The 26,759-nt window shown below is 60.2% G+C and overlaps 1 protein-coding gene across 4 annotated transcripts; it reads left to right on the top strand.

Moving 5' to 3' along the window:
- The first annotated feature begins 125 nt into the window (after nucleotides 1–125).
- Nucleotides 126–23,100, top strand: RARA (retinoic acid receptor alpha). 4 transcript variants are annotated; one of them, XM_088028284.1, is made up of 9 exons: nucleotides 8,675–8,689; nucleotides 14,007–14,142; nucleotides 14,260–14,408; nucleotides 15,674–15,815; nucleotides 17,794–17,954; nucleotides 18,195–18,371; nucleotides 19,717–19,921; nucleotides 20,752–20,910; nucleotides 21,514–23,100. In XM_088028284.1, the coding sequence occupies exons 4-9, from the start codon at nucleotides 15,704–15,706 to the stop codon at nucleotides 21,729–21,731; spliced, it is 1,032 nt and encodes a 343-aa protein (XP_087884410.1). In that variant the 5' UTR covers nucleotides 8,675–8,689; nucleotides 14,007–14,142; nucleotides 14,260–14,408; nucleotides 15,674–15,703; the 3' UTR covers nucleotides 21,732–23,100. The 4 variants fall into 4 exon arrangements, with proteins under 4 accessions (XP_027945728.1, XP_027945729.1, XP_087884410.1 ...); XM_028089929.2 differs by lacking the exon at nucleotides 8,675–8,689 and adding an exon at nucleotides 12,724–12,947; XM_028089927.2 differs by lacking the exons at nucleotides 8,675–8,689; nucleotides 14,007–14,142 and adding an exon at nucleotides 126–303.
- Nucleotides 23,101–26,759: the final 3,659 nt, after the last annotated feature.

Here is a 26,759-nt window from a genome sequence, read left to right as displayed (position 1 = left end):
GGGGTGGGCTGACCACCCAAACCCCCTCTGGGCCCAGGCCCCATGCCCCGAGGAGGGGCAGCCTGAAGCCCACCAGAGCCTCCTGCCAGACTGCCTGCTTACCCTTCTGACTGTGGCTGCTTGGCATGGCCAGCAACAGCAGCTCCTGCCCAACACCTGGGGGAGGGCACCTCAATGGGTACCCGGTGCCCCCCTATGCCTTCTTCTTCCCGCCTATGCTGGGTGGACTCTCACCGCCAGGCGCTCTGACCACTCTTCAGCACCAGCTTCCAGTTAGCGGCTATAGCACGCCATCCCCAGCCAGTAAGTGGGGTGGCGGGAGGCTCAGTGGGAGGGGACTGTGGAGGGCGGCAGGCCTCGGGGCTTGGCCTCTGGGCACATCTGTTCCTCTGCAGGCCACATCTTCTCCAGATGAGGAGGACCATCGTGTGTGTGTGTGTGTGTGTGTGTGTGTGTGTGTGTGTGTGTGTGTGTGTTGGGGGGGGTGTCAAGGATGTCAAGGGCTTGTAGTCTGATCACAGTGGTCACGTTTGACGTCGGGGGCGGCAGAGGGAGAGCTGTTCCTCAGGGCTCCTGGTGTCCTGCGCTGTGCTGTGGAGGGCCTTATAAATAGCTCCAAGGGCTGGACACAGAGGCCGGAGGCCGGTAAACAAACCTCTCAACATTTGGTGGAAATGGCAACTCTAGTGAGGGTGGCACCCGACCTCTGCCCCACCCCAACCAGTGCCTCTGAGGGAAAGGGCTTGAAGGAGCAGCCTGCCAGGCTGGCTGGAGACCCCCGCTCCCCTCCCCCTGCCAACTCCTCCCACAGTTGCCTGGTGGCTGGGGCCGGTGGCCCAGGAGGGGGCGCTGGGCCTGGACTCCGGCTGTGTGCGCCTGCATGCTCTTGGCAGGGCCCGTGTTTTCTCTGGGACTCCACCCTCTGCCACGGGGGTCGCCTGTTGGCTGGATGGGGGTCTCAGTACCCTTCCCTGGCTGGCCGAGCCAGGTAGTGGGAGGCGGCAGCAGCTATGGCCAGCTGGCAGAGTCCAGGCCTCGGGCCTGCCAGGCCGCTTACAGTAACTCTGGCCCCCAGGGCCCAGCTGGGCACCAGGCCAGGGCTGGGGGGGGGGGTGGTGCGCAGGGGAGGAGGGAGCCGGGGCCTGGCCTGGGGCGGGAGGGGTTGGAAGCCGCAGAATGGGCCACGGCCGGCCGGCTGGCCGGTCAGCTGCTGACCTGGGAAACGTGGCCCACCTCTCCTGGCAGGCAGGGATGAACGCCCTGCCCCGGGCACCCACTGCCCCTCCCACGGCCGCTGGCTGGCTGCCTGGCACCACTGCCCTGAGCGCCCAGCCGGGCTGGGTCAGTGTCCCCTTCCCGGTGTGGGGGCAGCACTCTCTCCCCGGAGCCAGGGAGTCTCTTTGTCCCTGGGGCAGGCCCTGGCTGGGCGCCTCGCTGCCCGCACTGGCCGTCCGCCCACCACCACCCCCGCTTCCTGGACCTCCTCCTCTGGCTCCGCCACGGCCCCTCCCTCCCCGGCCCCACCGGCTGCTGGGGGGCTCGGCGTCTGTGCTCCTGTAGGCTCCCCCTCTCTATGGCCTGGGACCAGGGGCAGGCAGGTACCGCGTTTCCACTGCCATGCCATCCACACTCCATCTTCTGTTTCCTCACACAGCAGTGGCGGATAGTGCAGTGACCAGGGAGTCAGGGCCCTCCGATTCTGGCCTAGTCTTCCAGTCTGTGCTAGGTGACCAGGGAGGCCAGGCGCTGGGTTCAGAGTTGCTGGGGAATGGGTGGGCATGTCTGTGGTTCCTTGTGTCTACAGGGACTGGAATTCGTATTCTTGGTGGGGGCCGGGGGGGGGGGCGGTCACTGGAGCATCTACTTCCTGCCAGGGTGGGATTTTTAGGGAGGGAGAAGTCGGGGGCTTATAACCTGGTACCTGTGGATAAGTTGTCCTTCCCCAGGTGATGGGAACAGAGCCCCCGGCACTGCTCAGAGTTGGAGGGGCCCAGGGCCTGGCCTGGGTTCTTGCCCACCCCGTGTCAGACGAGCAAATGCCATGCCCTCCTCTAAATGTTGCAAGCTTCTTCCTCTTTCTTAGAGGTGGGGAGGGTTTCCGGGTCCCCCACTTCCCACCCTGGTAACCTTTTCTCCCCAGGGTGGGGTGCCCACATTTCGGGCAAGTGGAGTCTTCTCTGGCTTTCCCCACCCAGGTTAGGCAATGCCCCTTTCCTGCCCTCTCCCTCTGTGAGCATGTGGGTTTCCCTACCCCTCCCCTCCTCCTAGTAAACAACTTCTCTTCCTACCCAGACCCCCAGCTTCTGAGCTTCTCCCTGACCTTCTTCTCCGTGACCAGAGGTGTAGCCATGGGCCTCAGGGAGCCAGGCATCTCCTTCCTCGTGCAGGGCTGGGTGGCCTGGTGACCCAAGCTCCTCAGTCCTGGGTAACAAAGCATGACAGATCAAAATTCACATGTGTTAGAGATGGAGGCAGCCTCATTACCCTGCTTTCCCTGCCTTGGGGCTGGTGCCAGGGGTCAGGCAGTTCCTAGGAGAGGGAGACCTTGGTGGCTCCCATTCCTGCAAGGAGCAATGGTTACCCTCTTTGTAGGAAACCTCCCAGATGAGGCTCTTTCCTCCCACTTCCCACCAACAGAGGTGTTTGGATAATCCCCCGTCCCTTTCCCCTCCCTCTTCCCACGTGAGGAGGAGGCTGGACCTTGCGTGTCCCTTTCAGAGATGTGGGTGGCCTGTGGAATGACAGGTCCAGGTCACCGTGGGGAGGGGTGGGTATTTGTCCTACTCCAGTCAGGGAGCCAGAGTGGGAAGTCCGAGGGATGGTACAGGATTCCCTCCCCACCTCCCCACAGCCCCTGGGGCTTGATCTCTGAGGACTGGTATTTACTATGGAGGGTTGGGATTCTGTGTACATTGTGAGGAGGGTCAGGGTTGTGTGTGTTTTAGGGTTGTGGGGGGGGTCAAGGCTGAGTGTGTGTTGGGAATGGGGTTAATGGTTTGTATGTATGGGGTGAGAAGGTCAGAGGGTTGAGTGTGTTTTGGGAGAATCAAATCCAAAGCCAGGAGGGGGTGTCCGTTTGTCTGTTGCTGGAGGGGGCGGTGACTTAGGGCATAGAGTCTTCAAAGGGGAGAGGACTGTGGATTGTGCTATGTGTTTGGGGAGGTCAGGGTCTCTCTCTCTTATCGCTAGTCTAGGCTAGAGGGGAAACTGCCCTGCCTTTTTGGTTGCTTACTCCCGGAATTCCAAGCAGGCTGTGTAGGAGGCCAGGGTAGCTGGAGTTCGGGCTTTGCCACTTACTTCATAGGATGACCTCTCTGAGCGCGTTTCCTGGTCTCTCAAACAGGGATATTACCAGAACCTCCCTCAAAGGCTGAGATTAGGCAAGATCACCGACGTATCACCGACCTAATGCCCTCAGCTCTGCCCCTTGCTTGTTGCATCCTTCCTGTCTCGTGTGGTACCCCTTCCCACAGTGAAAAGGGACCAGGGCCCCTTCTAGGTAGGAGTGGGAGAGAACGGGATGCTAACATCTGTGGAGCACCTACTGTGTGCCCCGACTTTATCTCTGTTTTACAGACATTAATCCCTAAGATGCTGGGAGAGGGTCAGTATCCCTGTTGCACATGAGACAACAGGGTGGGCGGAGGTGAAGCTCACTGGGTTAAGTGAACGGTAAAGCGGACCTGTTTTCCACCATCCAGATAGGCAGCTGCAGGAGGGTATTGTGGGGGGCACTCCTGGGTGGGGGGAGCTTTGGGGGTTGCAGTGCCAATGTTGAAACCCCCTCCCCCATAGCTGAGGCCCACTCCTGCCCGAGGACCTCCTGCCTTCTCCCAGTAGGGGGCGCGGGGGAAGGCAGCCAAGCCACGCCCCCTCCTCTGTGTTTTGGATCCTGGAGGCTGGAGGGAAAGAGCGCTGAGAGGCCTGGGCCAGATCTCCATCCTGCCCTGGAAATTGCGGATACAATCTGTTCACACCCATCCCCACCCACGAATCAGCCCGCTGCAGCCCACAGGAGTTTGTAGAGCTCAGGAGCCCTCCCCCCCACCCAGACACTATAGGAACAGAGTGTAAAAGCCACAGTTCTTATTATTTTGTTTCAATATGTAGGGTGGGGGCAGGGAAGTTGGAAGCAATCAGTAGATGTGACGGAGATGGGAGCCCCTTTCTGTCCACATATCAGTGGCGTGTGTGCCTGGAGCTTGGGGAGACCCTCCCTTCCTCTCCTCTGCCACTCTCTTCCTTTCATCTCTGTCCTCCATCCCTCCCTTCTCTTCACTCTTTCCCTGGACAATAAGAGGGACAACTCCGGGAGAGAGGGTACTGCCAGCAGTGCCTTTCCTGGGGTCTAAAGATGCAGAGTCATCCAAGCTACTGCTGGATGGGATTTTGAGTGAAGATGGGGCCCCTCACCTTTTATCTGGTAGCACTGATGATGCCGGCTTCCCTCGGGCAGGACTCAGGGAAGGAAGCCTGTCCTCTTGGCTGAGACTTGGGTCCACCCCATGCCACAGCCCGTGTGCCCGTGGGGATGTGTCAGTGCAGGCCAGGACTACCCTTTAGGGGGTAGCATCTGTGGAAAGAGGAAGTGTTTCCCTTCTCCAAATCACTCTGGGGCGGTGCCCACACTACCTCTTTCCTCCTCCTCCTCCATGGAGTCAGGCACAGCCAGTGGAGCTGGGTCTCCCAGGGTAGACTGGCTAGATCAGCCTTGGCTAGGTCAGCAATAGAGGCCCTCCCCTCCCCAGTTTGATTTCTGGGTTGCCGGGAACCTCTCTCCGCCCACAGACCAAGGCACCACGGGCAGAAGTCCTAAAAAAGGACAGCTGTTCCTGTGCAGCCTTGGGCAGGTCACCCGTCCTCCCTCTGAGTCTGTATCCTCCCCTTTAAAGCAAGACTGTTATTGTGTTCCCGGCTGGATGAGTTGCTCTGAGGCCACGGTGACCTGCTGGCTGGTGATCAGAGCCTGAATGAGCTTCAAGTGCCCTGCAAGAGCAGTGATGACGAGGCGGGTGGAGCCGGGCATCCTTGTCTTGTGGGATGGCCATGCTGTACTGGGACCCAATGTCTGTCTGGCTCCGGGCCTCCTGATTTCCTGTTTGTCATGCCCTCCAGATGGGGTTGGGGACGGGAGGGGGCCTGGCACAAGTGGGGGCCAGTTCAGTTCAGCCCACACCTGCCGAGGGCCTGCAAAGCACACAGCCCTGGAGGAGCCGTGGGGAATGTGACAAAGGAGCAGCAGAGGAGGACGGGGCCTCGGGCCTGCAGGCAGCTGCCCCTGGAGTTCTCCCTCAGCCCACAGAGCCTTCCTTTCCCCCCCCTCTTCTCTCACTGCCCCGGGACACTGCTGTTGCCCAGAACAGGTATCTGCCCCTTCTCCAGCTCCAGAAATCCTATCCACCCTTTCAGGAACATCCTGAATGCCGCCTCTTCTCAGAAACCTTCACAGCCGTTCCCCCTTCCTCACGACACCCTTGCACCTTTGAATGCCTGCGGGTCCTTATTTTTTTTTTTTTCTTCCAACACTCATCTCTCTACCACGAAGTGACTTCTTCCCACCTAGCTCCTGCCGTGAGCTGTAATCATTTGGGAGATCTTTTCCACAGTTACCGGGTCTTTGATGGAGACTCCCTTAGTACCTTGCAGCAGTGAACACAGAGCCTCGCACGTACCTGGTACCCAGGCGCTAGGTCATTTAGGAGGAAAGATACCAAGGGCTGTGGCAGCAGGCTGCCCTCTTCCCTGGCACTCACCCGCTGCCAGGGCTTGCATATATGTGCTCCAGACCCCAGCGTTCTGTCTGCAGCCCAGACTACACTCAGGGGAGACCTCCCGTGGGAGTCCCACAGCCACCTGTCCACCAGGCCAGTAGACGTCAGTGCTTTGCAGTCTTGGGAACTTTGCTTCTGCACAAGCCACACGCCGGAGTCCTCTTTGCTGCCTCCCCCAGCCCTGTGTACTGCCTGGACCATTGCGGCAGCTACTCACTGGTCTCTCTTGCCCTCCTACAAGCCATTCTTCACACAGCTGCTCCAAAGATCTTATACCACTGTAAATCAGATCTTGCTTCTCCTCCACTTGGAAGCTTTCTGTGGCTTCTCCTTGCATTGAAGATAAAATCCCAAAGTCATTTGAGGCCAACAAGCCCACCTGGCCTGGCCTGAGCCTGCCTCTCTAGCCTGGTCTTGTGTCTGTTTGCCTCTTGAATTTTAAGCTCCCACTAACCTAGTCTTCTGTCAGTACCTTGAATGAACCCCCCCCATCTCTAACCCCAGGACCTTTGCACAGGTTCTTTCCTTTACTGGGACCACATTCCTTCCTACTTTTTGCCTGACTTATCTAAACTTCTACTCTTTCTTTAGGTCTCTGCCTTGAGGTCCTCCCTGACTCTTCAACCTAAAATAGGTACCTACACCAATTCTCCTTCAAAGCATATTATAGTTGTTTCATAATACCAGTTACCTCAGTTTGCAATTACATTTCTATATATATTTACGATGATATGCTTAATGGCTGTTGCTCCATAAGGTCTGCAAGAACAGGCTTACCAAGGTATCCACATAGGAGGTACTCAGAAAATACTTTTTCTTGTCAGCCTGGCATGGTGGGAATATGCGCTTGGCAGCAGAAAGTTCAAATACTCACTCTACCCCTTATTAGCAATGTGAACTTGGGACAACCCACCTAGCTTTGCAGAGACCTCAGTTTCTTTATCTGTAAGTAGGAATAATGCCCACTTATCTCTTGGGAGTTGCTCGAGGATTAACTGACAACATAGGTTAAGAACCTGGCTTCTAGAGGAATATACTTGGGAAGCATGTCAATTTCTATCCCCTTTTAGAGTGAGGGAGCTCTGCTGCAGGGTCAGTGGGAGTAACAGGATACCCTCTCCTCTAGGGACATCCCCCTCCTTCATGGGCCTTCCCACCCTAGGCCTTTCCTCCACTGAAACAGGCATCCCGAGGGCTTCCGGGAGGAAGTGGTCCGCTGGAAGGCACCAGCCCCTCCTCTTAGCTCTCCCGGGCGGGACTGCCTGGTGGGGGGCCGATCCTGGTTGCGCGGCTGGGAGACACCCTGGGCGGGGCTTTGCTCGCCGGAAGCACGCAGAGCTTGGGGAGGAGAGCCCCCTCTGCACGCGTTTGTGCCAAAGCATATCCGCGCTGCGGCGTCGGGTTCGGGCGGGCGGGCGGCCGGAGACACACATGATGTCACAGACAATGACACAAGCCGGGTGTTTCATCCTCAGCGCCTGAGCTGCACAATGTCACACCCTGGACGCCCGGCACGCCGCGTTCGTGGCGCAAACACTTGGCCCCGCGCACCCTGGCCCTTCGCCTCCTGCGGCCACTCTCCGCGTCTCCCGGGGTGCTCGCCCGGCCGGGGAGGGCCGGGGGCCGGCGGGCGAGCCCCGTGGGCGGGCTGGCGAGCGGGTGATGTCACGGGCATTGGTGGGTGGGTCACCCGGAGGTGAGGCGCCGCCAGGCGAGTTCAGCGAGAGTTCAGCCGCATTGCATTAGGCAAATGAGGCCCGGGCCGGGTGGGGGGTGTGTTGGGGGAGGACACCGGGACCACCTCCTCCTCCCCGCCCCATCACCTCCTCCACCAGCGCCGGGCCGGGGACTGACCAAACCAAGGGGGAGGCTGGGAGCCGGAACTGGGATGGGGGAGACGCCCGCCCCTCTTCCGTCCCTGCCTCCGAGCGCAGCCTCCACCTCTCCGCGTACTCCTCCTCTGGAGCCTTTCCCCCGTGCGTCCCCCCTTCTCTTCTCCCCCTTCCCAGGCTCCCCCCACTCGCCCGCCACAGCCCGCCTCTCTCTATCAGTTCTCTGCGTTTCGCCCGCCGCAGCCGGAGCCGCCGGGCAAGGGTTAAGTCAGGGGCGGTGCCTGGACTGGACGGGGCGGAGGGAAGGGGGTGGAGCCGCCGGGGAGGGGGCGCGCAGGCTTGGGGCCGGGGGGGGGGGGGCAGCGGCGCGCACCTCGGAGACCGAGTGTCTGCCGGACGCCCTGGGCCTGGCGGAGGCGGAGCCGCGCGGGGTCCCCATCCCCACCCGGAATCCTCTCTCGGGAGAAGCCCGGGAGCCCCGGCGGGGAGGAGGAAGTGCTCGGCGCGCCCCCCCACCCCCCCGCCCCGCGCCGATCCCGCCCCCGGCTGGCGCACTTGGGGAGCCGCGGGACTCTGCCTCGGACAGCATGCGACTCGAGACGGGAGCCCCCTCGAGGTGGAGCCGCTGAGTTCCCGGGCCTCGGCCGGGCGTTCCCGGGGGGGCGGGAACCGAGGGACCCCCCCGCCCCCCCACAACCTCCCCGCTGTTCACCTGGGACTGGTGGAGCGGCCGGCCGACTTTGACACGGGACTTCGGGCGACGGGCGGCCCCCGGCTCGGGTTGCCAGTCGCGGCTGGGCGGGTGGGGGGGACGTGCCCCTCGCCCCCAGCTGCTCCCCGCGGATGGCGCCGCCGGCTGAGTGAGGGAGGCGGCGCGTAGGACTTCCCCGCCCGGACCTCTTGTCTTCGCGGGGAAGATGTACGAGAGTGTGGAAGTGGGGGGCCTCACCCCCACCCCCAATCCCTTCCTTGTGGTGGATTTTTATAACCAGAACCGGGCCTGTTTGCTCCCGGAGAAGGTGCTCCCCGCCCCTGGTCCCTACTCCACCCCGCTCCGGACTCCGCTTTGGAATGGCTCAAACCACTGTAGGTACCGGCCTCCCCTCTCCCGTTGTAGGAGCTGGGGCTGGGGGTGGGCGGTAGGGCTTCCACTCCCACGGGGGATGCGGGCCTGGGGCGTGGGGGGGGGGCTTGTCTGTACTCTTCGCTTTCCCGTCTCTCTTGCTGAAACTCGGGTGCCTTTGCTGGACAATTGGGCTCTTCCCGAGTAGCCCTGGACGCTCTTTCTCTTACATCAGGGCTGAGGAACTTTGGGGGTTTCTCCCTTCAGGAAACGTTTGTTCAGCTGTCCTGCTACTTCCGCAGGGCAAGTGAAGCCCCTTGCCCCGTTTATATTTTCTTGCTTGGAATCCAGGCGCTTCACAGCAGAGTGGTCCTTTCTCCCACCCTGGAGGGTGGGGTAAAGATCTTATCTGTGGGCTTATCTGCTCTGAGGAGGAGGGGCCTCCTTCCCAGATCCCACCCGTCAAAGCCTGGGGGAGAGCCCCCTCCTGTGCAGCAGCTGCTGCCCCCGCTTTGCCCTTGTGTCATTAGAGTCGGTGTCAGGGGACCACTCGGTGTCTTTAGTGTTGGCAGTGGGGTGTGGCAGGAAGGGGCAACTTCATCTGACAGCCGTCTGCCATCCTAACCATCCCTTACATATTGGGGAGGGGCACCTGTCCACAGGAGGGTTGTTCTGGCCCTGGACACTTGGCTGGCATCTTTGAGGTTTCTGTCCCAGGAATGGGGGGTGGGGGGAAGAGGCTGCCCTGGTGGGAAGAATATCCCTCCTCCTGATCCTAATCTGGTTGTTCTCTGGGGCATGAGTTGTTTTTTTGTTTGTTTGTTTGTTTTTTTTGTGGGTCTGGGGCTGCTCTGGAAATGAGTGATGCATCCCCTGCCAATCCAGCTGTGTCCTTTTGTTACCCTGTTTACACTTAGGGATAGGGGCAGGCACTGGGTTGTCCCTAAGAGGGGCACTGATGAGAACCCTGAAGTCCTGGCAGCCTGCTCACCTTCCTGCTCTCCTGCATCTGGGTTCGGGCTCCTCTGGAGGGGCTCTGTGCACCCACGGGAGCTGTGGGCGCCTGGGGTGCACACCTGGGCATGTTCGAACCCAGCTGTGAGATAGTGTACCTGGCTGGGAGGGAGCCGGTGCTAGGGGGCTATTGTTACCTGGTCGGGTTTCTTCCCTTTCCCTGCTGGGACTCCACTCTTCCCTGGAGCTTCGCCCTCCCCACCGGCTGCCTCCCTCCTGCCTGCCAGGGAGGAGGGGGCGGAATGGGTCCCTGGAGGCCTGGCAGATTGGAGAAGGTTGAAGGGCAACCCCCAGCCCCTTTGCTCTAGGAAGAGGGAGACCTGAAGTGGAAAGACACCCCACCTCTGCCCCTACCAGAGCCACCTCACCCCCAGCCTTTCCTATTCTCCTGCCCCCTGACCTTTGCCTCTGGAGCGAAGCGGGGGGTGGGAGGCAAGGGGGTGGGGGTGTGAGTGTCAGCTGACTTTAGCCAAACGGGAGAGGTAAGAGGTGTGATACTGGGACCCTTCTTCCCACCTTCCAGACCTGGAGGAAGGTGTTTCTCCCCAGTGGGATCATTGGGGCACAGCTGCCATGGTCACCCCTGTCACCATGTTGGCCGCCTTTGCCAGAGGACTGGGGGGAATCTGGGATCAGAGGCTTTGGGCTCCAACCCCATCTCTTCCTTCATTCTATGGGGGCAGCTCAGCTTTCCCTGGCCCCAAACTGGTCAGGGAGGAGGAGCATGCAGTCCAACAGGCCTTGGGTTTGGTGAGGCTGGTGATGGGGAAGTGGAAGCCTGTTTCCCACACTGTCTCTGGGCTTGGCCAGAGCTAGAAATCTGGGCTCCCCTGCTCCCCTAGTCGCTGTGTAGGTGTGTGTATATGTCACTGGGTGCCAGTGGGCTCAGCCCCAAAGCTGTGGGCTGGGAGTGGTGGGTGTGGGAGTTGTTCTGAGGGACAGGAAAGACCTGGAGGCTGCTGGGGGGTGGGGATGACTTGACCCTGTCTAGTACAGGGGGTCACCACCACTGCCTTGGGAGGAACCCCCTGGTGTATGTGGAGGTCCTGTGGTGACAGGAGGCCTCCAGCCCCCTCACCGGAATCCTCCTCCGTGCCCCCCCCCCCCCCCCCCCCCCCCCCCCCGCCGCACCAAAGGTGGGAAGAGACTGCAGGCTGGCCCGGGAAGGAGACGCTTTCTATCCTGCAGGGCCCTGGGAACCTTGCCTCCTTCCCCAGAGCCCCCGTTGGGGGGCACTGGAGGACAGGGGGTACACAGGATGTGGCTCCCCATCTGTCCCCCACCAGTCTCACTGCTCACGCCTCCACCCGCTCCCAGACGTCCAAGAATGTGAAGCACGTGGATGCCCGTGGTGGGGGGGAGGGGGAGAGATGCTTATCGGGGCGCTGGGCTAGGGGCCTCCTTCCGCCGCTACACCCAGAGCTACCCCACCTTCCCCCCTGGGCGGGGTGTGGGGGGAGGAAGGGGTGGGACGGGGGACCCTGCACCCCCTCCCCAGCCCTCCCCGGGGGCTGCGAGGGGAGCTGCGGAGGAGCGCGCGCGCGCGCGCCAGCTGGATTGGGAGGGGAGCCGCTGGCCGGGGGCCCGGCTGATTTCCTGCTGATCTCCTCCAGGAAACCGGCCCCTTGTGCGAGGCTGCGAACGGCTCTGGGGCGTGGGGAAACCGGAGCGCTGTGCCCCCTAACCCCCTGCCCGCCAGAGGGCCGGGGGAGGGGAGCCTGGCAGCGCTGGCGGGAGGGGACGCCTGGCTTCCTGGGCTGGTTCCAGCCCTCGGCGGGGCGCTGGGACTGGGAGTCGATTAGGTGTGGTGCTTCTGCAGCCGCCTCCTTCTGCAGGAAGAGGAGAGATTTGTGGGCTGGGGCCTCTCTGGGAGGGAGGTGAGCGGGGAGGGGCTGGGCCCTGACAGTCCTAACCCCCCAGAGGTTGGGTGTGCAGAGTTAAGGCTGAGTGCCAGCTCCTGCAGAGGCCACAGGGGTCCCCGAGTGCCCTGGGCTTCCGAAGCCCAGGCTGCTGGCTGGAGGCCTGGGGAGGTGGGGACTGGGCCAGGGCTCTGGGTTCAAAGGGCACAGTGCAAAACCTTTGGGCTGTTACCTGGGTGACAGGTGGGGATGTGCTGGGGGTAGGGGAGTAGGGCTTACTAGAGCCTCAGAGGCAGCCAGCTGCAGTGGGGTGGGCCCAAAATGTAGCTCCCACCTCAGCTCATCTCCCCCATCCTGCCGCAAAACAATTTTAAAAAGCACATTCTTTAAGTTTTATAAACACTCTCTGGACTTTGCCTTAGCTCCAAATTTCTTTCTTTCTTTCTTTTTTTTATTGATCCCATTGTATTTCTTTTAAAGATTTTATTTATTTGTTTGACAGTGAGAGAGGGAACACAAGCAGGGGGAGTGGGAGAGGGAGAAGCAGGTGGGGCTCCATCCCAGCACCTGAGCTTAAGGGGGACTCAACGACTGAGCCCCCCAGGCGCCCCTTAGCTCCAAAGTTCTATGGGTTATTGCCCCTTTAGTCAGTGTCTGGCCTTAGAGCTGTCTGTCCCTGGTCCTGGTAATCCTGTGTGTCTCCCCATGCCCTCCCCTCCCTCTGCCCCATGCTGTACCCCAAAGCTCCCGCTGTCCCATTTTAGAGGTGGGGCGGGCATTGGAGGGGTGGGCCCAGGGCAAAGGGCGGATGGGGAGGGGAGGGGAGGTCAGTGCCTTCATCCTGTGCTTATTGGATTCTAGGCCGTGGTCCCCCCACACCCCCTTGTCCTTGACCCCCCCCCCCCAGCAGTCTGGATTGTCTATTGTTACTCCTTTTACGTCTTGGAAAAAGTTAGCACAACAAAGGGCTCCTTTGTGGCTCACCCCTCTGCCTCCTGGCCTCACCCAGGCCCCCCAACCCCAACCCCCCCCCCAGCAGCTGTTCTCAGGCCTCTCGCCTGTCCGATTTGCTTGTCTGGCCTCAGGGAGGGTGAGGTGGCGGCGGGGGGGGGGGGGGGTGGGGGTGGGGGGAAGCCAGGCCAGGGCAGTTTAGAGTTGGGGTGAGAAGCAGAGGGCCAGGGGAGGTCAGTGAAGAGGCTGTAGACTGGTGGGGGTCCGGGTATCCAGTATTCCTTTGCTGCAGGCTGGTCTCTGGGCAGGGACAGGGGCACAGGGCCACAGCGGTGCTGGTCAGCCAGGCTGACCAGGGAAGTGGTGCTCGGGCCCCACTGAGAGCCAGGAAGGCCCTGCCAAGGTTGTTGGCCTGGTTCCCTGTCATCACTGCCTGGCAATTCCTGTGTGTCTGCAGGTAAGGGGGAGGGGGGTCATATGCAGCCAGCCCCCCATGTCCAGCTGCTTTTCTCTGTGCCTGCACTTGGGGGCCATATGATTCATGGCTTATGAGGTGCTTGGACCAGGAGCTCTGGGACTCTCTGAATTCCAGAACCTTGTGTGCTGGAGTTTGGGGTGAGAATAGGTAGGATTCTGGGGTAGGGGAGGAGGCTGGGATCTTCCTACCCAGGGAGACATCCTTGCCCCTCCTTGGCCCTGGACAAGTAGACTTTGGCAAAGGCCTCTGGAGGATGCCGGGTGGTACCTTGGGAATTTGGGATTGCCTCGGCCATAGTTCTCATCCAGCATGATACACCCCCAGCGGCCCAGGCTTTGGGCACAGACAGCCCCCACCCAACCCAGCTCTGTTCTGCCTGGGGTGATGGGCAGTGGGCCAGGCAGTGGGGAGGATTTGGCCAGTGGGGGCTGCCCCTGTTGGCTGGGTCACCCCCCCCCCCCCGCCCTCTTGGAGCTGAATAACAGGAGGGGAGGGGGGTAGTAACCCGGACATAGTATTGAGGGCAGACAGACAGAGCATTGATAGGAACAGACCCCCCTTTGTCATGCTGCTTCCCCCCCAGACAGGGGGCACCCAGAGCAGTGGGCTTCCGGGGCTCAGAGGGACTCCTCTCCCTGTCTCCCGGGGTCCCCCTGCTTATCTCGGGGGAATCCCCACCTGCTCTGCTCCAACGTTTGCGCGCCCTGCCTTGGGTCCCTAGCCAGGGGATTGTTTAGGTGGAGGAGGGGCTGTGGCTACTGGTGGGGTGGGTGAAGGAGGGAGCGGAAGCAGAGGGGGTGGGGGAGTGGCCGCTTTGAATATCCTGTTGACCCCAGTTTCCTCTGCCCCCAGCCTGTGTCCTCTTCTCTCCCTCCTTACCAGGCCTTAACTCCTTCCTAACTTGGGGGAGATGGGGCCAGGCTGCCCTGTGGGGCCAGGGCTTGAGAGCCAGGCTGACTCTTGCCCCCACCCCCCAAGGATAGTCCTGTCCACAATGCAAATCTGATGGTTTATCCTCTGATCTTTCTGGTTTTGAAGGTGGGGTCCTGGGGGAGTAGGCAGGAGTGATGGGGTGCTGGAAGCTTCATGGGCAGCTCATTGTCCAAGTCTGGCTGAGGAGTCCCAGCTTTCCTGAGACTGTCCCTGCCCCAGACTGAGAGTCCTGGTAGCAGTGGTGAGGCTGGGAGAGGCTGGGCGGGGGGGTTGGGGGGGAGTTCTTGAAGCAGGGTGGGCACGGGATTAGGGATGGCAACCTGGGTCTCTAACCGCCCCTCCCCTCTTCTCTCTCTAGCCATTGAGACCCAGAGCAGCAGTTCCGAAGAGATAGTGCCCAGTCCTCCCTCGCCACCCCCCCTCCCCCGCATCTACAAGCCTTGCTTTGTCTGTCAAGACAAATCCTCAGGCTACCACTATGGGGTCAGCGCCTGTGAGGGCTGCAAGGTGAGTTGAGGGTTCACTGGGAAGGACAGCCCTGATTAGATAAATGGGGTGCCCCCCCTGCCTCGTCCTGGAGTATGCCATTGGTGGGGGGGGTGTCTCGGAAACTGCCGCTCTTGCTTCCTTCCCCACAGAAGGTGGCAGAGCCTTGGAGGAGAGGAAGCCTGCAGTAGATGATCAGGGACCCCCAAACTGGAGGTCCCCCTCCCGCCTGAGCCCCTCTCCCCATCTCCATCCTCTAGCAGGCAGGGCATACCCCCCCCCACCCCCGCTCGGCTCCTGCTTGCCGCCCATGCTGTCACAGTGAGCTGGCTGCCAACTGGCTCTTGGCCAGGGACCCAGGAGGCCTGCCCCCGATGGCCCTGCCTCAGCCTCACCACAGCAGCCTGGCAGAGGCAGTGAGGAGCCGGCGCCCTGCCTTGGCCTCTCCTTCAGGCACCCAGGCTGTGGGATCCCCAGGGTCTGACTGGCTTTCCCCGTGCCCGTGTTAGGCTTCAGGGGACAGATGTGGCTGCCACCTTCCCAGCAGCTGTGGGCCTGCCTTCTTCCCTTCTCCCAGTGCCCGAGCCTCTGTATAGGTGTCTTCCCCAGGGATTGGGGCGCAGAAGCTGCTCGGCTTTGAGGCTTGAGGCACCGGGCTGCCCCTCAGCATGGAGTGGCTCTCCCCAGGTGTGGGGCAGAGAGCAAGGCAAAGCACAAGGCTTTGGGCTCGGTGTGTCTGTCTGTCCTGTCTGGTGGTTCCCAGTTTGTTTGGTTTGCTTGTCTCTGTGTGTAGACCCTGACCAGCCCGGATCGGCTGGTGATCATGCACCTCTGCCGGGGTGGTGAGCATGTGTCTTGCCGCCTTGCTCCTGACCGTGTGTGCATCTCCACCTCCCTGGCCAGCCTGTGTATGGCCTTCTCTGGCCTCTTCTTCCTGTGCCCCAAGCCCGGGGCTGTGGGTTCCAGAGCCCTGCCTCTCCCATCGAGTCCTGTCTGCCCCTTTTCCTGACTCACTTAGCAGCCCTGAGGTCCTTTTTGCCGGGAGGGAGGAAGCCAGAACTGTGGGGATAGCTTGTGGGAAGACCACCGCCCACCTGCCGTGTTGAGGCAGGCCCTGGGATTCTTCTGGGGCGGGGGGGGGGGGTATCCTTGTAGGTGGACTGTTTTCTTCACCTTGTCAGGCCCGCCCAGGTAGGTGATGGCCAAAGGCTTGGGGCAGCGGCTGGCCTGGCCCTCTGTCCTCACCACGGGTGTGGCTGAGCCGACTCCTTTTCCTCCATACCCAGGGCTTCTTCCGGCGCAGCATCCAGAAGAACATGGTGTACACGTGTCACCGGGACAAGAACTGCATCATCAACAAGGTGACCCGGAACCGTTGCCAGTACTGCCGGCTGCAGAAGTGCTTCGAAGTGGGCATGTCCAAGGAGTGTGAGTGCGCCGGGCCGGGCCCCTACGCGCTCCCCAAAGGCCAGGGGCGTGGGCACGTGTGCGCGGTGCGCCTGGCTGGGAGCGTGCGTGCCCACTGCATGGTGTGCGTGCTTGTGGCTAAGGATGGTTTGTGTACAGCTGCGAGGACCTGTCTGTCTGTCCCCGCGGCTAGCCAGCTGTGCGTCCGTGTGTGGGCCGCCGTTCGTGTTGGCAAGTGGTTGGCCGTGTGTGTCTGCTTCCAGGCCCTGCTTGGCTTTGGGGCGGGGCTCAGGGCCTACCTGAGGGCCTCCGGGTTGTGCCTCTTAGTGGAGGGTTTGCGCTGGGGGGTGCTGGTTGGTATTTGTGTGTGTGGGGGGGGGCGGCCGGTTGGTATTTGTGTGTGGGGGGGCGGGGTGTGTGGCAGGCACAGGGATCTAAAAGCCATTGTCTGGTGAAGCCAGGGCCCTAGAGTTGGAAGGGAGAATTGGGACTTCTCAGATCCCAGAGGAACTGGGGGTTTCCAGTTTGGGCTCAGCTGAGGCCCGACGGACGGAGGGAGGGAGGGCAGGCTGCACAGGGAGACCCTCTTGTGTTGAATCATGGGTGTTGCTGTGGTGACCGGTGATTGATGATGTCAGAGATAAATGACGCTGACAGACGCCTCCTTGTCTGCGTGGCCGTTGCCATGGAGCCTGAGCCTTGGGGGATGGGGTGGGGGAGGGGGGCTGCAGGACCCCCTAGCCCTTTGTGGGGAGGACAGTGGAAGAGGGTAGTGGGGAGGGGATGTGGGGGGCACGTGGAGCCCCACATGGGAGCAGAGGGGCCCTGCAGCAAGCAACTCGCCACCTCCTGCCACAGGAGGCGGAGGACGTGGGGTCTGGTGCCCAGGAAGTGCTGTTGAGTGGGTGACAACTTGGGACCCTTCCCTTCAGGGCCCAGCACCGCTCCTCCTGCGGCTTCTGCCACCTTCCACCCCCAGAGCGTTTCAGTGCCGAGGACCAGGGTGGGGACCCCCCTCCCCCCCTACCAACTCCCCCTTTCCCTCCCTCCTCCTCTCCGGCTGCTCAGTGCCCCGAGCTGAGCAGCTGCCAGTTCAATAGAATTAAAGCTTCCGAATGATAAACGTCTTGTCACAGCTGCAATTTTCTCTTCCCAAATTATCCCCCCCACTCTCCCTCTCCCTCTCCCTCCTCTCCCTTGCACTTTATTGAATTTGCAGAATCGACATGAGTGATCTCCAAATTATGCCAGTTCCCCCCCCCCAGCCGCTGCCCCCTCCCTGGCCCCCCCCCCCTTCCTCCAGCTTCAGCAGCCGCCACCGCTGGTCTTGTGAGTGATTGCGTGTCTGGGATAATCGGCTGGTAACGACCCCATCGCTTCTTTAAAGCTGAGTGGTGTGTGCGGCTCAGCGCCCCTGGTGATTTGTCAGCTCCCCCAGCTAATGGGCCGAGAGATTCTGCCTCCCGGGCCCCCCACTTTCAGGCTGGGGAGCTGCTCGGAGCCAGTCCCAGGGACCCCCAGGGAGGCTGCTGCCCAGGAGGGCTGGGGGCCAGTGGAGGCAGGAGCCGGCCGAGGGAATGGGGGCAGGGGAGGCAGAGCACAGGGGTGGGACCCTCTGCACACTTGCTTTCAGCCCTGGACCCCCCCCCCCCGGGTACGCCTGGAGTGTGGGCCCGCAAAGACGCGTGGGGTACAGGGGCCACGGGCCGGCCAAGGGGTGTGCGTGTGTGTGCGATGGTCACGTGCCGGGGCCGGACTTGGCATGGGGTTCAGGTGGGCATGGATGGGTGGGCCGTGCGTGGACACCTTACCTGCCTGTGCACTCGTATGTGCGCATTCACACGTGCGCTCCCGCGTGCGCATCGCTGTGTGTGTGCGTGAGGCCCGGCCGGGTGACTTCCTTGGCAGCCGCAGCAGCGGCTCTGTCTGGTGGGAGGAACTCGGGCAGGGATGGGCCGCTGCCCGCACCTGCTGTAACCCTGGCCTCTGCCCTCCACAGCTGTGAGGAATGACAGAAACAAGAAGAAGAAGGAGGCGCCCAAGCCCGAGTGCTCCGAGAGCTACACGCTGACGCCCGAGGTGGGGGAGCTCATCGAGAAGGTGCGCAAAGCGCACCAGGAAACCTTCCCTGCCCTCTGTCAGCTGGGCAAATACACTACGGTATGGTTTCCCCCAGCCTGGCAGGGCGGGGTGCCCCCAGTGCCACGGGGCCCATCCTGCCCCTCCTCACCCCTGCCCGGGCTTCTGTGTCCTTTCCCCTCTTCTCCCTCCTCCTCCTGCTTCCTGATCGCGGAGCTCTCAGGAAGTGAAGCGGGTGGAGGGCAGGCCCGTGGGGGCGGCAGAGCCAGGCCGAGAAGGGGCACACGAGGAGAGGGCCCTCACTCTCCCCCATCCTCCCAGAACAACAGCTCAGAGCAACGTGTCTCTCTGGACATTGACCTCTGGGACAAGTTCAGTGAACTCTCCACCAAGTGCATCATTAAGACTGTGGAGTTCGCCAAGCAACTGCCCGGCTTCACCACCCTCACCATTGCTGACCAGATCACCCTCCTCAAGGCTGCCTGCCTGGACATCCTGGTGAGGGTCTGCACCCTGCCCACCCGGGCACTGCCCCTGAGTCCTTGGAGGAGGTCCTGCTATTCAGATAGCCACCTTCCCCAAACACACATCTGGAATCGATCTGTTCAAATGCCCCCCACCCAAGTGCCCACCCTTCCCTTCCCCCACGTGACCACCTGTTCCCATAGCCCCTCAGCATCTGGATGTCCACTGCTTCACCCGTTCACCCACACACGCGTCCATCCATGCTCACCCCATCTTTCCCTTGAAACTTCCACCCTACCACCCATCTGCCCATCTCTTCCATCTAATAAAGATTCACCCAGGACCCTGTGTGGCCAGGCCTTGAGCTGGGTGTCAGGAAACAGAGGTGAACACGACACCAGCCCCTCTCTTGAGAACCTTCTGTGTGTGGAGGCAGCAGATATGTAAACAGAGGTTACCAAACCTTGCTGAGTGCTGGCTGGAGATGGGGATGGGCTGTCCCTTCTCTGCAGGAGAGAGCCACAGCTGCGGGCCCCCAGGGCAGGCGTCCCAGAGGAGGGAGCACGCCGGGTTGTATAGAAGGGGCACGTGAGAGGGCCCTAACTTGGGGACAGGGTGTGACAGGCCCAAGGGTGTGAGACCAGCTGGATTCAGGGGACTGCCGGGCATTTGGTGGAGCAGAGGGTAGCCAGGCTAGAGGCAGGATGTGCGTGCTGGGAACTGTCAAAGTCAAGGCTGGGAGGACTCTGCTCCTTGACTTCCCTAATGGGCTCAGCCCACCTGTCCCTTCTTGGCCACTTCCAGGGTGGGGAACCTGAGAGGTGACAAGGCTGCAGCTTCCTGGTAGGGGTGGGGCGGGAGGAGCAGGGTGTGGCATTTCTGGGTAGTCCCCTGTTCCCATGCCCCAGATGCAAGAGTTTCAGCCCTGGATCAGGGTTTGAAATGGTTGGAGCTGATACACATTCATGGAGTTCTGCTGTGTACCCAGTCCTGGAGACTGGAGACCCAAATCCGCTCTGGTCCTTGCCTTCTGCAAATTCTAGTTTCCCCTTAGATTCTCTTCGTGGAGACCGGATGATCTAGATCTGCACTGTACGGTAGTGGCTTGTTGTGTGTGGCCCTTTAAATTTAAATGAATTAAGATTAAATTTAGTTCAGTTCCTCAGCTGCACTAACCACATTTCAGGGGCCCAGTGGCTACGTTGGCTGGTGGCTACTATTTGCGTGGGGGCAGACCTAGAACATTTCCATCATTGCAGAAGGTTCTATCAGACAGCACTGGTTTGGCCGCCTGCCCAGTGGTCCTGTGGGGATGCTGGTACTGGAAGTGCTGGGGAGATGGTTCCAGTCCCTGAACTCGTGCATCCTCTGCTCCCAGATCCTGCGGATCTGCACGCGGTACACGCCCGAGCAGGACACAATGACCTTCTCCGATGGGCTGACCCTCAACCGGACCCAGATGCACAATGCCGGCTTCGGCCCCCTCACGGACCTGGTCTTTGCCTTCGCCAACCAGCTGCTGCCCCTGGAGATGGATGACGCTGAGACTGGTCTTCTCAGTGCCATCTGTCTCATCTGTGGAGGTGGGCAGGGGGCCTGGGGCTGGGGAGCCAGGCCCAGGGTGGTGGGGCGGCCCCCGGAGTCTCTTCCAGGGAGAAGCCCAGGGTCAGATCAGAAGGGGGCCTCTGTGTCACGCCCCCTCAGAGGGGTGAACGGAGAACGCAGAGGGGCGGGGTCTGGTCTGTGGCCACACAGCAAGGGAGAAGGGGCGGACGCCTGATGTCTGCTTCCCTGTTGATGGGTTGTGCCCCTTCCGGGGGGCTTAAGAGTGAGGGCTTGAGGGTCAGACCACCCAGGTTCAAATCCTGGCCAGCTTGTGACCTCTTGAGCAGGTTGTTGAACTTCATTGAGTCCCTGTTTCTTTAAAATGGGGCAGTAAGGGTCTCCACCTCATAAAATTGATGGGGGGGATTAAGAGGTAATAAAGAAGGCACAGTTTGCCTACAGTAAGGCCCAGTAGATGTTGGCCGCTGTTGTTATTTGATGAAGAGTTTCGACATATTGTGCTCGTGTCTATAGTAACGGGCGGGAGTGAGACCTACCCGGGCATCCTCCCTTTGCCTGAGGATGGCACTGCCTGTGTTCATGGGCCCCATCCCTATGAATTGGGCTGTCAGAGAGGGCCCCGGACGACCCCACCCCAGTTCCTCTCTGCTCACATTTAAGAGCCTCTTAGGGCCTTTCTCAACAGCCCACAGACCGCAAGCCCTGCCCTGTATGGGGAGGTCCCAGGAGCAGAGACGCTCAGGCTGTGGCCTGGGCCAGCGCGCCCCCCAGTGACTGAGGCTGGGAGCGCGGCTGTGTTCCTTGCTAGCCCTGGGCAGAGCTGCTCAGGGGGCATCTGCTTCCTCAGACCGGCAGGACCTGGAGCAGCCAGACAGGGTGGACATGCTTCAGGAGCCGCTGCTGGAGGCGCTGAAGGTCTATGTGCGGAAACGGAGACCCAGCCGCCCTCACATGTTCCCCAAGATGCTGATGAAGATCACAGACCTGCGAAGCATCAGTGCTAAGGGTGAGGCTCGTGCCCTGTGTGTATGCCAGAGCCGGACCCCAACACCTGGCCCAGGACCCCCTGCCCGTGCCCAGAGTCAGGCCCCCCACGTGGGAGTCAGCACCCCACTCCACATCTTCGTGCCCAAGACGATGCCCCACTCATCTGGACTTCCCCGTGCCCAGGTGACCTCCTGCGTGGGAGCTCTGAGGGGGCATTGTCACCTTTGCGTGCTAGTTGAGGGCATGGCTCTGTAGCCAGACCGTGTGGGTGTGTGTTGAGCAGCGCTGCGCCTCAGTTTCCCACCTGAGGAACGGGGATCATGATGGTGTTTACAGAGCTGTGTTTGCGGCGTCAGGAGGAGAATCTGTAACACACGGCACGTAGGAAGGGCCCCGGGTCCACCCCAGGCAGTCTGACCCCCGAGCCTGGGTTTGCAACCACTGCTGCCCCTAGACTTGGGGGCCTAAGAGAGCTGGCTTATGTCAGAGAACTGCGCCCCGAGTTCGGTCCGTGGTGGATGCCGATACGGGTAGAACTGGTCCTTCCAACCTGCACCCTCCCTCCTGGAGCTTTGTGAGGCTGGGGGCCCATGTGTTGATCTCTGCTATTCCTTTCCGGCAGGGGCTGAGCGGGTGATCACGCTGAAGATGGAGATCCCGGGCTCCATGCCACCTCTCATCCAGGAAATGCTGGAGAACTCCGAGGGCCTGGACACTCTGAGCGGACAGCCAGGGGGCGGGGGGCGGGATGGGGGCGGCCTGGCCCCCCCACCTGGCAGCTGCAGCCCCAGCCTCAGCCCCAGCTCAAACAGAAGCAGCCCGGCCACCCACTCCCCGTGACTGCCCGTGCCCCGTGGACACAACCCTCACCCCACGCCCTGGCTTTTCTCTGCCTTTCTACCAACCATGCGACCCCCACCAGCCCTGCCCCCCCCACCTGTCCTCCCTTTCCTCGGAGACAGGAGGGAGGAGGCGGCGACTCTTCAGAGGGAGGCCCGGGCAGCATGGACTGCCTGCTCCTGCAGCCTGGGCTGACGTCAGGGGCAAGGTCGTGAACTGAGTGAGGACCCCTGGTCCTGGGCCTCAGGATGGAGCCTGGGGGCCTTGCGTTCATCAAGACAGCCCTCTGCCCCCCTCGCCACATCTTCATCACCAGCAAATGCCAGGACCTGGCTCCCCCGTACTCAGAACCCGCAAGCCATTGCCCCCCGGTCGGGAAACCCCCCTGCCTCGGTTGGTGACAGAGGGGGTGGGCCAGGGGTGGGGGGGTTCCCCCTGTACATACCCTGCCGTACCAACCCCCAGGTATTAATTCTCGCTGGTTTTGTTTTTATTTTAAATTTTTTTTGGTTTTGATTTTTTTAATAAGAATTTTCATTTTAAGCACATTTATACTGAAGGAATCTGTGCTGTGTATTGGGGGGAGCTGGATCCAGAGCTGGAGGGGGGTGGGTCTTGGGGGAGGGGAGCGGCTCACAAGGGGCTCCCGCACTCTCCATGTCCCTGCACCCCCTAGCCCTCCTCCCCAGCCTTTTTCTCCTCAGTTTTCTCTTTAAAACTGTGAAGTACTAACTTTCCGAGGTCTGTCCTCCCCTTCTCCCTCTGCCTAACCACTGGGCATGGACAGTTTCAGGCAGCCCCCAGGAGGAGGGGGCCCACCATGAAAGGGCAGGGGGCAAAGCAAGGGGGGAGCCCTCAGAACATATTCGTGTGTATTTCTCAGCCCTGTGGACTTGGCAGAGCTGCCTCTCCCATCATCTAAGCCCTCCAGCCCCCACTGTGAAGGGGCTGGCCAAGGAGTTCAAGCTGCCCCTGTCCCCCAGCCTCACAGCCACCAGCACTGCCCACAGGGCCCCCAGACACACACGCACGCGCACACACACACACACACACGCGCGCGCGCACACACACACACACACACAGCGGACCGATGGGCCAACAGACACACTTGGCCTGAGTTCCTCTGTTTCCCTGGCCTGCCCCCCGCTCCCCACCACATCCCCATGCCCCCTCCTTGCCCCGCAGGACGGGCCTACAGGGGGTTCCCTCCCCTCATCCCCTGCACCCCCAGGCTGGGGGAGCTGGTTCTGCCCTGCCCTCCTTGCCCCGGGGTTGGGGTCTCATCCCCCCAGAGCCCGCTGGTGCACCTGTTACTGTTGGACTTTCCACTGAGATCTACTGGATAAAGAATAAAGTTCTATTTATTCTACACATGCCTCAGAGCCTCACTGCCTCGCTGCCTTCTCCCACTGTGTGGGCAGGGAGCTGGAGATGGGGGAGCGGCTAGGAGCAGCTAGGAGCACCGGGACTATGCTGCCTTCGGGGCCTGCGCTGCCTTCGGGGCCTGCCTTGCGGCGCTGGGGTCTTTGGTGGAACAAGATAGGCCTGCCCTTGGGAGGCCCTCTGTCTAGGGGTCTACATAGCCCGTGTCAGGGAGCTCCAGGCTGGAGGTGGGGAGGGGAGAGGAGAAACTGTTCCCACCTTCGGGGAGTCCCCAGTCTGAGGGAGGAAGCCAGCCCCAGCTCTCTGGGAATCTTGGTCTGAGGGGGGAAGCCTGCCTCTGCCTTCAGAGAGTCCTGAGCCCTTGGAAGCCAGAGCTTGGGTCTGGGGGTCACTAAGTGGCAGAGGAGTTCTATTCCGGACTTGACCTTCAGGAGTGGCAGTTGGCATGCGTACCCAGGTCAGGAGCCCTTGGCAACCTAACAAGAACGTAGGATTGGGATGGCCTTAGAAAGCCAGCCCATCCGTCCCTGTGCGTCCAAGAAGGACTGTCTTGCCCTCCCCTGCCAAGCCCTAAAGTCACTCTGTGGGCAGGAGGCAGAGAAGACAGCTTGCAAGGGAACTTGGTTGCTCCTGGTTGAGAGGATCAAGTGTGGCAGGCCTGTAGTGGCATCAAAGACCAATTCTCTCCACTCTTCACACTACACATCAAGGCCCAGAGAGGGCAGTGCCCTTGCCCAGGGGCACACAGCAAATTCATTGCAGATGGGGGCCCAGTACTCAGGGTTCCCACCTCTCAGCCAGAGGTCTTTCCTGGAACCCTGATGCCCCCAAAGAAGCGTCAAGCACTGAGGTGTGAGGGCTCCAGGGAGATGGCAGTGAAGGCTGTGTCTGGGGTGGGTTCTCAGGGCGCCTGGGCGGGAAGAGATTTCCCAGGCAGGAAGAGCTCCTTCCGCAGGGGCCTGCCTGCCATTTCTATTTCAGCCACCAGGTGGCGGCAGCTCCTCACTTATCTCGCCGTCTGGGCAGCCAGAGTGTGCGCGGGGACAGAGGTTCTCGTCCTCCAGCAATTTTTTTCTAACATTTTCTTTATGTATCTGACAGAAATTTAACATAACACACCTACCCACGTGCTTTACAAAAATCACTCTTCTATCACACTGTGGCGTAGCTGTAGCTGAAGGGAAAGGTCTATGAATTTCAGTGTGTTAAGGCAGATAGGATATCGTCCTAATATATTGGCATTTAAAAGAAGTAAGGTTGAGGGGCGCCTGGGTGGCTCAGTTGGTTGAGCCACTGCCTTCGGCTCAGGTCATGATCCTGGAGTCCTGGGATCGAGTCCCACAGCGGGCTCCCTGCTCAGCAGGGAGCCTGCTTCTCCCTCTGACCCTCCCCCCTCTCATGCTCTCTCTCCCTCTCATTCTCTTTCTCAAATAAATAAATAAAATCTTAAAAAAAAAAAAAGAAGTAAGGTTGGAAGCCATTCTCTACAAGAAGCCCAGGAAACTTAAGGAATATGGGTGAATGTTGAAATAAAAGCTGACAATGTATAATAAAACCATGTCCCCCCCAAAAAAATCCACAAACCCCTAATATTTTACATGTAGAACAGAATCAGGTATTTTTTTTAAGATTTTTTTTTAAATTTATTCATTCGAGACACAGAGATACAGAGAGAGAGAACATGAGCAGGGGGAGAAGCAGAGGGAGGGGGAGAAGCAGAGGGAGGAGGAGAAGCAGGCTCCCCGCTAAGCAGGGAACATGATGCAGGGCTTGCTGGATCCCAGGACCCTGGCTGGTATCATGACCTGAGCCGAAGGCAGACGCTTAACCATCTGAGCCACCCAGGCGCCCCCCCACCCGCTTTTTTAAAATAAGCTCTGCAGGGGCGCCTGGGTGGCTCAGTTGGTTAAGCAACTGCCTTCGGCTCAGGTCATGATCCTGGAGTCCCCGGATCGGGTCCCGCATCGGGCTCCCTGCTCAGTGAGGAGCCTGCTTCTCCCTCTGACCCTCCCTCCTCTCATGTACTCTCTCTCTCTCTCATTCTCGCTCTCTCAAATAAATAAATGAATCTTTAAAAAAAAAAAAATAAGCTCTGCAACCATCTTGGAGCTCGAACTCACGACCCCAAGATCAAGAGTCACATGCTCCTCCGACTGAGCCACGGGCGCCCCCACGCGTGATAATTCTGTATTGCAAGAGGGCATCTTGGCATTTCTAGCTTCTACCTACCAAATGCCAAGAGGGTCAACCTCATTGTGGCAACTAGAGCAGTCGCCCCGAATTTAGAGTGCCCCCTCACCCCAGGGTAGTACCCTTGACCCTGGGGCTTGAGGTTGCCCTCTGAGGCTCACAGTTCATTGTTGATGAGCAGTTTTTTGGCCCAGGGATTCTTTGTTGGGGTTGGGGGGGGCTGTCCTGTGCATTGTAGGGTGTTTAGCAGCATCCCTGGTCTCTGCCCACTGGATGCTAGTTGCACCTTCCCCCCAGCTATGACAACGTGATATGTCTGCAGACATTGCCAAGTGTCCCTGGAGGGCAGAACTGCCCAGTTGAGAACCCCGCTGTGGAGTCTGATCACTGAGGTCTGACATGTGTTTTGCAAAGGGTCCGGTCCCCTCCTCCACAGGAGAAACTGACCCAAGGACGGTGACTGGGGTACAAGCTGGGGAAGGCAGTGACTAAGTCTTGGGTCTATGGGAGCACAGGGCATTTAACCAGGCCTGGGGCAAGTTTCAGATGGCTTCCTGGAAGAGGTGCTCCCTCCCAGCTGAAGGTCTAAGGGAAAGAGTTAGCCAGACGTGATAAACAGAGGTGATAAATAGCTTCATGTGATCAGAAACTGTCACCAGCTCTGTGCTTTAACCATTTTGGTTGGAATGCTGGAAGAAGTAAGTTGGAGAGGCTGGGATAGGCTCAGGCCAGGGCTGGTTCAGGAGCTGGACTTGACCCTGAGGGCAACGGGAGTGAAGGATTTCAAGCCAGCCAGTGAGCTGTTCAGACTGGAATTGTAGGGAGCAGAGCAGAAGCTGTGGGAGCACTCGAGGCCACCGGGGACAGGGCTGACCCTGGGCAGCCCCCAAAGGGTGAGAGCGGATAAGGGGAGGAAATGCTTAGGTGGCAAAATGGGAGGACCAGGTGATTGACAGGACATGGGAGGCGGGCAGAAGAGAGGCTTTGGCAGTAGAGGGTGGGGGTGGCCTGGATGGATGGAGACAGCAGCACGGAGATGGGAAACTAAGGCAGTTGGGGTTGCATTTGAGGTGCTGGTGACCCTCCCTCCTATCCCTTACTCCACTCCAGCCACACGGGCCTCCTTGCTGGCCTCAAACAACCCTCAACGTATTCCTGCCTCAGGGCCTTTGCACTTGTCATTCCCATCACCCAGAATGCTCTTCCTGGAGCCAGCTTCATAGCTAGCTCTTTGCTACTCTCTGTTCCAGTGTCACTCCCCACGGATAGTAACTGTCTTGCCTTACTTTGAGCGGTACCTGGCAGTATATTCTATTGCCTGCTTTCCCACCAGAATGTAAACTTTATGAAGGCAGGTTTTATTCACCACTGGAGCCCAACATCTGGATCTGCTCTGTTCAATACAGCAGTCACTAGCCACATGTGGTGACTGAGTCTTAAAAATGTGGCTGGTTC

Source organism: Eumetopias jubatus, unplaced genomic scaffold (genome assembly GCF_037043125.1).
Source record: "Eumetopias jubatus isolate StellerSeaLion01/CBP00866 unplaced genomic scaffold, mEumJub1_p1.0 scaffold_10, whole genome shotgun sequence".
Lineage (NCBI taxonomy): Eukaryota > Metazoa > Chordata > Mammalia > Carnivora > Otariidae > Eumetopias > Eumetopias jubatus.
This window is presented reverse-complemented; position numbering and strand designations above follow the sequence as displayed.

What these genes read in the sequence shown, in the direction of transcription:
- RARA (XM_028089927.2), top strand. Translation starts at nt 126, where the DNA reads ATGGCCAGCAACAGCAGCTCCTGCCCAACACCTGGGGGAGGGCACCTC. An exon ending in AGTGGGCATGTCCAAGGAGT is followed by an intron (nt 15,816 to 17,793) that starts GTGAGTGCGCCG and finishes TGCCCTCCACAG; the next exon opens with CTGTGAGGAATGACAGAAAC. An exon ending in AGCTGGGCAAATACACTACG is followed by an intron (nt 17,955 to 18,194) that starts GTATGGTTTCCC and finishes CCATCCTCCCAG; the next exon opens with AACAACAGCTCAGAGCAACG.